The sequence below is a fragment of the Pezoporus flaviventris genome, unplaced genomic scaffold, assembly GCF_033815535.1.
Source record: "Pezoporus flaviventris isolate CSIRO_AGI_PZ_B2104156 unplaced genomic scaffold, CSIRO_AGI_Pfla_v1 ptg000001l, whole genome shotgun sequence".
NCBI classification, from domain to species: Eukaryota; Metazoa; Chordata; class Aves; order Psittaciformes; family Psittacidae; genus Pezoporus; species Pezoporus flaviventris.
The window spans coordinates 4,316,237-4,328,672 of NW_026892549.1; the positions used below are offsets into that span (position 1 = coordinate 4,316,237).

The 12,436-nt window shown below is 38.6% G+C and overlaps 1 protein-coding gene across 4 annotated transcripts in view; it reads right to left on the reverse strand.

Annotated features, from left to right (window-relative positions):
• CLASP1 (cytoplasmic linker associated protein 1) overlaps positions 1 to 12,436 on the reverse strand; it is a 173,460-nt gene that overhangs the window by 81,395 nt on the left and 79,629 nt on the right. For all 4 annotated transcript variants that reach the window (XM_061464729.1, XM_061464982.1, XM_061464810.1 and 1 more), the window contains exons 9-18: positions 10,996 to 11,148; positions 9,960 to 10,033; positions 9,119 to 9,211; positions 7,653 to 7,798; positions 6,764 to 6,899; positions 6,012 to 6,082; positions 5,008 to 5,067; positions 4,193 to 4,270; positions 1,573 to 1,740; positions 763 to 812 (exon numbers count right to left, since the gene is read on the reverse strand). In XM_061464729.1, coding sequence (XP_061320713.1) covers positions 763 to 812; positions 1,573 to 1,740; positions 4,193 to 4,270; positions 5,008 to 5,067; positions 6,012 to 6,082; positions 6,764 to 6,899; positions 7,653 to 7,798; positions 9,119 to 9,211; positions 9,960 to 10,033; positions 10,996 to 11,148 — 1,029 coding nt within the window. The remainder of the gene's footprint in view (positions 1 to 762; positions 813 to 1,572; positions 1,741 to 4,192; positions 4,271 to 5,007; positions 5,068 to 6,011; positions 6,083 to 6,763; positions 6,900 to 7,652; positions 7,799 to 9,118; positions 9,212 to 9,959; positions 10,034 to 10,995; positions 11,149 to 12,436) is intronic.

The following is a 12,436-nucleotide window of genomic DNA, read 5'->3' on the forward strand; positions in this document are numbered from 1 at the left end:
TCTCCTGAGGACTGCTGTTCCCATCATTTGCAGATGCTTACCTTCTTAAGCATGAAGCTTGATTATTCAGCTGTAAGCAAACATGCATTTGTATGCACAATCAAGTAGGTAACACAACAATAACTCCTTGAATCAAAGGTCTCAGAGTGTACTGCATACACAAGCCAGCCAGAACCCGATCTTAGTCTGGTGTAGAAGGCAGGTTATCTTTTACCAAGAAAGTTTTGTCTATTATATTTTGTATTAAAATTTATTACTTATTGTATGCATTTACTTAGAACAGGAAAGCTGCACAGAAATATTCCATCCAACAGTAAGAACAGATTAGCGAAAAGACGGAATTTAACACTGTAGGACTTGTGTGCAGATGACGCCTCCAGAAAATGCTGAAAGCACAGAGAATACATGACAGTACATTGAAAAGCTGAACACATTATTAGACTACGTATGTTTTAGCATCAGCGGTGGTTTATTGCACAGCTAAACGTATCTTGGCTGCAGTTTCCAAGGCTTTTTAGCCTTCCTTTCAGGTGCAAGCAAAAACAGTTATCCTAACTTTCAAAAGCATTATATCAGCAGCTGATGCACAGAATGTGGTGTACAACCCAAAATTAATTAAAAATTTCACATACTTAGTTGCTATTTTGAGAAGTAAGCAGTGATCAGAGTTGTTCTTTGCACATCATAGTGTCTGAAATTCTCATTCTAATTCATCACATTTCATCAGCAACACTGAACACGGTTTTCAGCTCCTGTTCTCACCTCTGGATGTAGTACTTCCAGTAGGACTTCTTTTGGCAGACAAAGGACGGCTAGAAGATAAATAAATATTTATTAAAACAAAACCAGTATTTCACAGTCATCAGTAACCGTGTTATTTATTTACTCAGTAAACACACTGAGCTAATAGGAAGTTATTTATATACTGGAATAGACTAACAAAATTTATTGCTTAAGAGTAAATATGATACCACCATGAAATTATTTACAAAAGCACTAAGAACAGAATTAGTATGCACATTATTTGACTAAGAGAAGATTTTAAGAACACTTTCTGTATATTTTAAAAGTTACATCAATAAGTGATAGATGTTTTTCATATAGGTCTTATACTTAAATTGCAGACATTGGAGTCCCAAGTTGACTGTATCTCTAAGGCGAGCTAAAATACATACATTCAATAGAAGCATTACATAGAATTGCAGTTACAACTCTAGTTTAGTTTAAGTCTTATTTTTTTTCTCTCTCTCTTATGTGGAAAGAGGCAGATTTACACCTCAAGGATTGATGCTAAACACAAATTTTTAATCCAAGCATTGTTTTAAGTGCACCTGGAATTATTTACGGAATCAATATACTGATTTATTATTTTTTTAAGCCAATAATAGGTTTTGCTGGCTTTTGATTTTAATGCAATGCTAGCTAAAAGAAAAAAAAAATAAAAATCTGGAGTAACAAGTGTTGAGGCCAAATGATAACCAGATGAAACATAGCAATGTGATAGCTCCCTTCAATTCAATGGAGCTATCCATAGTTGTTTGAATTGAGAGGTAATAACACCAAAAGACTTACTTGAGACTCTCCTGGGAGCTGGAGGAAGAGCGATCTGACTGTGGCAAGGACACGATGCTGTCAGAGTTCTTCAAATGTGACTGCAGAGCCTTCTGGTAAGAAGATTCCAAGGTGTGATACAAATGCTCTGCCTCTCGGCTGAAGTGACTGTGGAAACCCCAATAACACCTGGAAACAAGGCACAATACAGTGAGTATTTCCTTGTCATGTTTTAGGGGGCAGCAGAACACGGGCAGAGTTAGAACCCTTTTCACTACTGCCATTATTGGCTCCTTATACTAGTCATTTTAACCATCTACCGCCCCTACGACACACTTAGTATCACTTTCTTTGACCCATTCTAACAGGCACACAGAAGACAAACCACATGAAAACAGGAAGAGAGGAATGCACCATTTGGTGTGTTGTAAAAACACAAGTACCCAATAAACCTTTATTACAGAAGCAACTCTCATTCCTTTGGCTATCATACATGTGAGATGGTAGACCTACTAGACTAATACTAGTACGGGATGGATGCTCAATAGCTACTTCAAAAACATGCCAAAAGTGGAACACACATACATGGGCCTGATTCAGGAAAACACCAGTGGGTGTTGTTTGCTTCCTTAAGTTTAACAAACAGCTCTCCCACAATTTTGCAGAGACAAATCTGTACCGAGTTGAGGCTATTGAGTGCCTTTTTCGGAAAAAACAAGGAAAAGGAAATAGATGTTCCTATAGACTTCCAATCAGTGTCATGCTGAAAATAAAAGAGCATTTTAAAATGAGGGAAGAATTCTTCTCTGGTCCAAAACTCCTGGCTCATGGTTAAACACCATTCATTCTCATCATAAAGGAGACGAAGACTCTCAGCACTTTTCAGGGGGCAATTAATGGGCAGTTTAAGAGTAAGACTGTTAAATGAATCAAGAATTGTCCTCAGTGCCTCACGAATCACATGCATTCTGATATCACTAGAAGGCAACAAATTTCTGTCTTACAACCACCCACACTGCTAATTAAGAAACGTGAAGAGAGAAATAAGCAAGTTTTCTGAAGTCTCATGCCATTCCCCTAGTGGTCTGTTCAGCTTAACTAGTCACCTGCTGTGAAGTCTCAGTGCCTACTGTATTTTTCAGTGATGGACACATTATCTTTCAAAAGGGTTTTAAACAGTCCTGCTGTGAAACACCTCTGCTTATAATACAGCATTTAGATTGATAAAATCTATTGTTCATTGATTTAATGTTTCACAGCATTCTTTTTCTTAAGAAAAAAATTTCTGTAGCTTTCTGTCCAGGAGAGCATGATCCTAGTATATCAGCATACTAATATAAGTGCAATCACATAATGGAAATTTAAGAGATATTATTATTGCAGTGTAATAAAATATTTCCTTAATTTAAGATACCAGTTAGGAATGTACTAGGACAAGGGCTCTAATTTCAAGAGGAGCAAATAACAATAGAATAGGATATTTCAGCTGGAAGTGACCTAGAACAATCATCTAGTTCAGCTGCCTGACCAACTCAGGACTGACCAAAAGTTAAAGCGTGTTGTTGAGGGCATCCAAATGCCTCTTACACACTGACAGGCCTGGGGCATCAACCGCCTCTCCACGAAGCTTGCTCCAGGGTTTAAGCACCCCCTTGTTAAAGAAATGCTTCAAAATATCCAGTGTAAAAGCTCCCCTGGCACAGCTTCGAACTATTCCCTCTCATCCTACCACTGGATACTAGAGAGTCAAGATCAGCACCTCTCTCTTCCACCTTTCATCCTCAGGAAGCTGTAGAGAGCCTCCTTTTCTCCAAACTAGAGAAGCCCAAAGTCCTTAGCTGCTCCTCACAGGACACTGCTTCCAGCCTTTTCACCAGCCTTGTTGCCCTCCTCTGGACACAATTCAAGGACTTCCACATCCTTCCTTCAATTGTGGGGCCCAGAACTGCATACAGTATTAAAGATAAAGCCACACCAATGCTGAATACAGCTGGATAATTGCGTCTCTTGACTGGCTGGTTATGCTGTGTTTAATATACCCAAGGATGCAGTTTGCCCTCTTGATTGCCAGGGCACACTGCAATCAGCACTGGACTGTCAACCAGCACCCCCAGATTCCTTTTTGCAGGGCTACTCTCCAACCACTCCTCTTCCAGTTTATACTTGTGCCAAGCATCACTTCATCCTAGGTCTTGCATACAGGCCAAAAAGAGAAAAAATATCAGAAATAATAATATTTTTGTACTAAACAGGAGCAATCTCAGTTAACTGCAAGCAGCTCAAATGTCAAAAAGACAGATAAGGTTACAAGTTCTCTATTCTAGACTCTTAGTTACACGCTCAGACATAAAATGGCAATAAAACATTACAAGAACAAAGTGAAACCAGTGAAACATTATTAGAAGATGCAATACGTATATAACACAGCTCCATGTGATCAACCTCATATGACAACTCCTGCTGAAGTACGCAGTCTCATTGAAGTACACACTCCCACTGAAGCCAAGGCAAAGTTGGCATCAACTGCCAGGAGAGAATCTAACTTGTCTGGACTTCAATCTCCAACATGCAATAACACTGACAACACAACAGGGGCAAAGAAGGGGAGGAAGACAAGACACCAACAACAGCATCCACTTACTTTCTTGCCTCTATCCTGGCTTCAGAGTCTGCATCATGAATTCCCTTCTTTATTGTTTCAGCTAACACTGATATGTGTCTGAAATAAGGAAAACATTATCCAGCAGTACAAAAAGATGCATCATATAAACAAATGAGTAATTTGATTTTGCCTTGGTTGTGAACAGCAGTTCATCACATCTACCCATTTCCTTTGGAGCCTTCATTTATTTACTTGGTCTTACAAACCAGTTTTCTCTCACCCACACTGCTGACTAGGAAAAGTCAAGCAGCATTCTTCAGAGGTCAGTCTTTAGTTAGCCACAGAAACTGCCTGGGTGCAAAACCACTCTCTTAAACATTCAATAGTCTTGTGCATTCTAGGGCTAAGGAAATTGTGTCCCAGTCTCTTCCCCCAGTTACTTTTAATTTTAGTCTGAAGTACTGTAGGAGCCTCAGAACCTCCCAACAGATGTGCTGTAGCCTTCACTTCATCATCTCACTTCAGGGTGAAAGGGGAAAAAAAAAAAAAAAGACAAAAAAAAACCCAAAACAAACCAACCAACCAAACAAAAAAACCACACACATAAAAAAAAAATCTGTTGAGTTGAGAGATTCACTCAGCCAGGTTTTACAAAGCTGGCATAGGAGATAGACTCATTGAACTCTGACTGCCAGAACAAATAGTGTGTGTGCACATATGTACATGCTTTTTTGTGGCAAAAAATCTCTACAAGACCTACCTGATATAATCTCTCCTCCTAGATTATCCTTTCTCCAGAATTAACCCCCAGACATATGCAAGAAATCATTAACCCGTTTGTTTTCAGAGCTTACCTTTCTAGGGAGTGTGTTTGCCACTCCTGCAACAGCAAATCTAAAAATTCAAAACAGCGCCTGAGAGAAGAAAGAGAAGAAATGCTGAGCTCTCAGAGTTAACAGAGACACACTGACTGCCATGCCTGCCTTTGAACAACAGCTGTTTTTTGTTACGAAGTTTTTTAGGACATTAGAATTTGGTAATGACCCTGATAACAAACATCAAATGCCACCAATAGAGTCTGAAATAGTAACCAGAGTCAGCTCAACTCTGGATAGAGGGATTCATAGAACACAATCCAGAAAGCCTCTTTTTTCATTAAATGGGATACAGGCCCAAAATATTCATGCTTTCTATGCTTCGTCCCTGTTAAGACTTCACACAGAAACTTCACATTTAGCTTCATGTGGAGACGGATCTTTTCATATTTAATCTCCCTTCCTCATTTCAGGAAACAAAAGCAGAAGTCCACTGTTATTTGTTCAAGGTTTGTGACCAAATTCAGCAATCACAAAGCATTTTTTGGCTAAGTGGAAGAGAACTAGCTGATCTACATGGACTGGGCAAGAGTCTCACAGTGAGGGAGTGGACTGAAATATACTCAGATTTTAAGTGCAGAGGAGACCATTAACACATCCAGTTCAAATTCAGATGATGCCATCACAGAACACTACTTCTACTGACTGGCTCAAAGAAAACATTTAACTGTAACTGCTAGTAATAGAGAACAGGGACATGTCTGTAAAAAAGCCAAAATAATACAATGTTATAACGACAAAGTTCAGTTTAAATTAAAAAAATAAAAATATCTGTGGAAAAATGACTTCTCTGCAGTACTGAGACTTATACAAGACAGCTGACTTTGAATTTGATCCCAATTCATGGGGGAGAGCAAGATGCATGCTTCAGGTGTGCATATCAACCCTTTTCATGAATAAAAACAAATACATAAATGTTACCAGAAAGTACACGTGAACCTATTTACCAGTAAAACAAAAGTAAATTCAAACTTAAGGCTTACCTTCTAACTGCAACAGACTTGGAGGTACAATTACTGGTTATGATGGGTATTAATCGAGGGATGTGTGTATGCTAGAACAAAAAACAACCAGGGAAAAAACTTTACACAACAGTTCCATGGAACAAAAAGCTATCTCTTTCAGTGACCTGACCCAGCATGCAGATACTGTTCAATTCTTAAAAAAGGAACTGCTAAGTAAAGGAACACTAAGATACAGGAAGATATTTTGATTATTTGTTAAATACCTTCAATATTTTATTTTTTTGTATGATGACAGGCTGCAGTGAATCAAGGAGCTGAAGTCACACAGTAGGATCTAAACTGTCAGTGGTGACAACTTGAAAGCTATCAGGCTATCTACAGCTTCCCCAATGAATCATTAGACAGAAGTTACTTCTGTGACCTAATGGTTTCAGGAAACATGCAGTGTCTGTGAGGAGTTTTAGAGCATAATTAAGAGGATGAGTGTGTCCTGCAAGGCAGGTTTAAAGCCCATTCAAAGAAAAAAGTTTGCTCAGCTCTTAGGGGGATGCAAATATCATACTCTGCAAAGAAATATTTTTCATACTATCATGGCAGGGTTTAACTATCATCATCTACACAAAGCTGCATGACATCTGAGACAGCCAAACCCAGCACAAGCAGATAAGTAGATTAGGCACTTATTCTAATTTTCATTGCATCAACATTCATATTTCCTCAAACTCCACAGTATTTGGAAATAACATTGTTCTTTTTTGATGTATACTTACTCGAATGATTAATCTAACTGCTACAACACCAGAAGTGGCCATGACTTTGGCACTATTCGGAATTAGATTAAAAATTGTTGGCATGATGGCTTCTGCCCCATGGTCAAACTTGTTTCCCAAAACTGATGATAAATGTCTGAAAAACAGAATGAAGTCATGCTGGTAAGTCATGCTGAGGATTAAGTGAGTTCTACAGAAATCTGACATAAGCACATCTGACATCTCAGTCTTCGTAACTGTCATCTCCTCTCCAACTCCGAACGGGAGAACACACCACGCCTGAAAAAACAGTTTCTTCACTTTCCTTTCAAATGTCTATACTATACCCATCTGAACTCTGAGAAACAGCAAGTTCAGCATAAAATAATGTAACTAGCACAGCTAAAAGTTTATTATCAAATGGGATCATGCCGAAAGAATGTATTATTCTGAACTTGTTAGTTTATATTACAGTTCCTCTGAATCTGCCTATTTTGCTTAAGGATACATAAATTTAAAAAAAAAACTGTAAAAAACACTGTGGCACCCTTCTTCTTGAAGCATTTCACAAAGGATAAACTATCAAACCTAAGCACCTCAGCCCAAGACAGAACAAAACAGGCATTTTCAACCTTATTGTTCAGTCCTTCCCTACTCAGCGCATGAACGCCTGGCTGGCTCATTCTTTCAGCATGCTTCAACTCAGCATCGTTTAAAACTCGGGAACAAAGTTTGACAGAACTACAATTAGTGGCCTACATGGATGCAGTATTAAACAGCTGTAGCAAAAGCATGTTCTACCTATAACCATGTAGACTAGCTGCCCACGTTACATCCTAAATGTGTTTTAACCAGTGCCTGTTCCTTTTTGATACATCACAACTCAAGTGTATTTAGAAAGTAAACTCACCCCAACGTGATACAAGCCTCTCGTACTACTTGAGACCGCAGGTCTTTAGCAGATAATTTAAATGCTCCGTCCAGAAGTCTTAAGTGTTGGAAGAAGTTATCATATTCTGCAGCTCCAGCCAAAAGTAAGGAGCGTATCTTTTTCAACTGTTAGCACCATAAAAGAAAGCAGTGACTTTTAATGAGCAATAAATACAAGATCAGTTATGTTCAGGGCTGATACTTGGTTTCCAGGATCCTCTGTACAATTGTTTTTAAAGTCCAAGCAATTCTATTATTTCAGATCTTATATTCAACTCATAGGTTAAGGTACAAAGTATGATAATGTAAACAACCAGCTATTACAGAAATCCGTAACTGTTGTATATAGCTGCTCAAACTGATAGTTAATAACCCAACCATTACTTTTTAAGCCAAAATATATCTTAAAGGTTCTCCTCTACTTCCCTCAGAAACCAACTATTTACAGCAGCTTCTAAAGCTTAGGTCCTCTTACAGTTGACTATTGTATTAAAAAGATTACTAGACTTAAAGGGCATGGTTCATATTCAGATTTGAGTAATACTGACATATCTAGAAGATGCTCACTGACTTCATTAAATTTATTATCTGATTGTATTAGAAGTGGAACCCTGACCCCATCAAAATGGGAAATTTTCTATTAATATTACAGGGACCACCATATCATCCTATACACATTCTTCTGGACACCTTCACAGGCCCTCATGTATGCTGATGCATCTGTACAGTGGCTCCATTTAAGTTCACTGTTACAAAGAACAAAAAAAAAAAAACACAAAATAAAACAACCTGAAGTAAGCTGAATCAGCACAATTTGCCACTCAGATCCATAATACAGAATTTGACAGACATGTCAAAGTTGTTACACCAGTGATGAAAGTTTTTGGTGGAGACAAGATCACGCATCTATATATATCATGACAACAGAGCTCACCTCAGTAAATAAAACAGTCTTGGCATGCATACAACAGATCTGATTTTCCACTTCCACATTTCCCACAGTCATATTTACTTATTCAAAACTTAAGTGTGTAAATTCTTTCAGAATTATTTTACACCTTCTTTTGCAAAAGTATAAATTATCTCTCTATAAGTAAAGTGATTTTCTGCCTCATCAGGAAGTTTAAAGATAGTCTAAATATAACTTCTGACATAGCAAATTTCTAGTTCTACATTTGGATTTGCTGTCTGACTTCCAGTTCAACCTGATCCTATCTCAACAGATTCTCATATACCAAAATAGCATTTTCCTTCACATATATAAGGTTTAAATCCAGTCTCATAAGGAAACATTTACCCCAAGCGTGGGGTAACATTAACAGATGTTCACCACTTAAACTATGTTCTAGACATACTCTGGTTTTCCCAGTACCCTCTTCACAGGATTAAGCTCAGTGCAGAAAAATCTTATATTAATAGAGTTCACACATGAAGTTCACTACTTACTGCAGAAACTCTCTGTTCCCAGTCATGCTTATCATCTGATAGTATCTCTCTTATTTTGTTTATGGATTCCTCAAGATCACGGCTGGAATAAATCTGCAAATTTAAATACAGAGTAGCACCATAATGCAAGATTCACTCCAAAAAATCAGATCACTTCACAACTACGTTCTTATGCCTTTTGTGCCTCCCTGCTTAAGTGTCATGTGCTAACCTTGCAATCAAAAATTACTAAATGACAAGATGATTAAAGGATCATATTTTATTATTTCACCATATTTCCACAATTTTAAACAGCACTCCTGCAGCTACTAGTGGCTGTGTTAGTAAAGACCTACAGAAGATCACGAGTGGATACATGTGCTGTTCAGCTGTCCCCCATAAATAAAGTTCTGGTGAAAGAGAGGAGATACGTGACATGGCTCTGCTAAATCCATTTCCTTCAGTTGTCACACTCACAGCAGCAGCAATCCTGGAAACACAGGTCACCTTTATTGCCTTCAGTTCCCAGATGGTACAGATGAAACGTAGAGAGGCTTCTGTTGACTTAAGTTTTTGTTTGACCAGCCTGCACTGTGCAGCACACAGCCACTTCCAGCCCCATATGTACTCCTGTGATACCTCTTATCACAACCTTTCCACTCCCATTCCCACTTCTGAGGGTTTCACACAAACTATTGGCAGATACCACCATTTAAAGCTTACCTCCCTCCAACTTCTAACTTGCCTTCCCCTTAAAGATTTGCCATTACAATGAAGCACAATTTGTCAATGATTAAGACTAGAACCTGTATATATCTTCAGCTTTTTAGTACTGTGTGTTTTAACATGTAATTCTACTTACCTGAACTGTTGGGACATCTTCAAATGCTTTAATAAAGTCTTCTTCATCCACAGCACCTGCTCCCTCTTTGGCTGCTGACATACAAATGAAAACGCTTTTTCTATCTTTTTAACAATAGAATCAATTAAGAAACCATCAGCTATCAAGGCACTTATTAACGAGAAAATTCATCATCCATGCAGGCCTCAGAGTGCTGCAGATGTAATGAAAGCAGAGACAGGGAAATTCAATGCCAGGCACAGACTAGACAATCACAGCATCCTTCAAGTCCTAGGCACAGAGGGCACATTAGGGAAGTCATTACAGTAGTCACTCAACAGGGGACACAGCATGAAAGATAAAAGGGAATATTTACTTTAATTATACAGAAGATTTTATTTTAAAGAATTTAATCTTATCTACAATAGATGAAGGTGCAGATCTGACAGGTGCACAAACAGACAAATGATAAGGAAGATAAAAAGTCTCTGGAATATTAATCAGATTGGAGACTACCTGATACAGAGAACTTTCCCCATTTCTCTAGGTCACATGTAGAATTATAAACACATATGGAATTATTGCTCACATTCAGAATTACTGCTCAGTTTTCTTTCTGCACCTTCATTATGAGCAATGCCCAAAGGTCTTAGAAGAAAGCCAATTTTAGATTAGACTAGAAAGACTAATTTTAGATTGCATGGGCTGAAGTTTAGCATGCAATCATAAACAGCCTCAGTTCAGCTGAAGAGTGCAGCTACAAAGGCAAAAATCTACACACGGCAACATCAACGTGATTTACTCATAGCCCTCAGTGCCCTACTGCACAGGTCCAACTTTACAGGAATGAAAAGTACATTATAGGGATGTGGAGACTGCTTGGGGATTCATCTTACCAAAATTCAGCCATGGCATGCAGACAACATACATGATGATTTCACAGAGAAGAATTTGTTATTGGATCCTGGGGGCCAGTCTGGAAGTCCCTGCATAAGCTCAAGCATGAGCACTATAAATACTTCATATACAGGTCAATTTATATATGCTATCAGCTTACTTGAGGACTTGGAGCCCAGAGCTGCAGACCCAAGTCTGCGGGTAGTCCCCATCCCAACTCTGCGTGAGTTTGCAGGGGCCTTTGAAGATGTAGAGGAGCTAGCTGAGGAAGGTCTGTTCCCATCCATGGAGTCTTCATCATCGAAAATTTTATCTGCCAAAAAAAGCACACTCAGCTGTAAATCTGATGAAGCAAAGAGGCATCCCAAAAAACATGCCCATGCAACAGCAAACCCGCTGCATGTTCAGATCTGCTCTGACACTAGAAATGGTTATTCATAAATGACCCCAGGCCACTGAACCCAATCCTTGCTACTGAAGCCACTGTATAAGCTTTTTTAATGAGTACATTAGATAAAAAGAATAAAATTCAAATCCACAGCCGAAAGATGCAAGCCGCAGATAATACTTGGGGTGTGTACAGTCTGTATCTCTGATGTTTATGTCTGAGAGCTATTTTGCCATGGGCTGTAGCAAAACCAAGACTATGATCAAAGCCAAAATCCAAGATCAATGTTTGGAGGGATCAGACAGCACAGGCTGCCCTGTCACACCCTGATAACAGCCTGCACCATACTGAAGAAACAGGATAACCCACAAAAAATGCATGGCAACACCCATGCTTTTGATAAACTACAGACCATTTATCACAGAACATATCCAGAGCTATAAATCCACTCTATTCTTTTAAATGATCATCAGAGATTCTTTACATGTAAATAAAGTTACCTCAAATTCATAAAAACAAATACAAGGTGTATTAAAACTTACTGAACCTTCTGTGTACATCCAAAGTGAACTGTGGCCTCTAGCTCTAAACATGAACGTAAATTATCTTAAAATGAATTACAGTCACTTTGATTCTTAGTGAAGGTCACTTCAATTCCAAAGGAGTGCTTATATTGCAGTTTTACACAGATTAGCTAATCCACTTTAGAAACCAGCCCTAGGTTGAAAGGTGACAATGTGTTTGGACAGATGGTATAGATGGTGCGCATTTATTGAGGCCAGAAAGCCACCTCAGTCCCCATCACTTAGCTTCTCCACACTAATGTTCATTCAAGATTTGAGACCTGCTTCATGTCCATCCCTCCCCGACAGTCCAATGTATGCACCCACTCTCCACCAGTTCAGGAACATTTCCTTTGCAAAATTTCTCTTGGTAAAAACTCAAACCAGGGGCTTTAATCCATCCCTATTCAGGAAAGCAGCACCTGGGAACATCTAGTAACAAATAAAGGCTCCTAGTTAGACACTAATTAATGATTTTCAATACAGGTTGAGTTTTCCAAAAGGAAGAAATAAACTGGTAACAGTACAGACATATCCTAGGGAAGGCAAAAGAACAGCAAGCAAAGCCTGTGTTGTCCTCAGCCCAATAGTCTTAAGGAGTTTTCCTTGCCTGAAGTGGTATTGGCTTATTAGCAGCTGAACACAGGAAA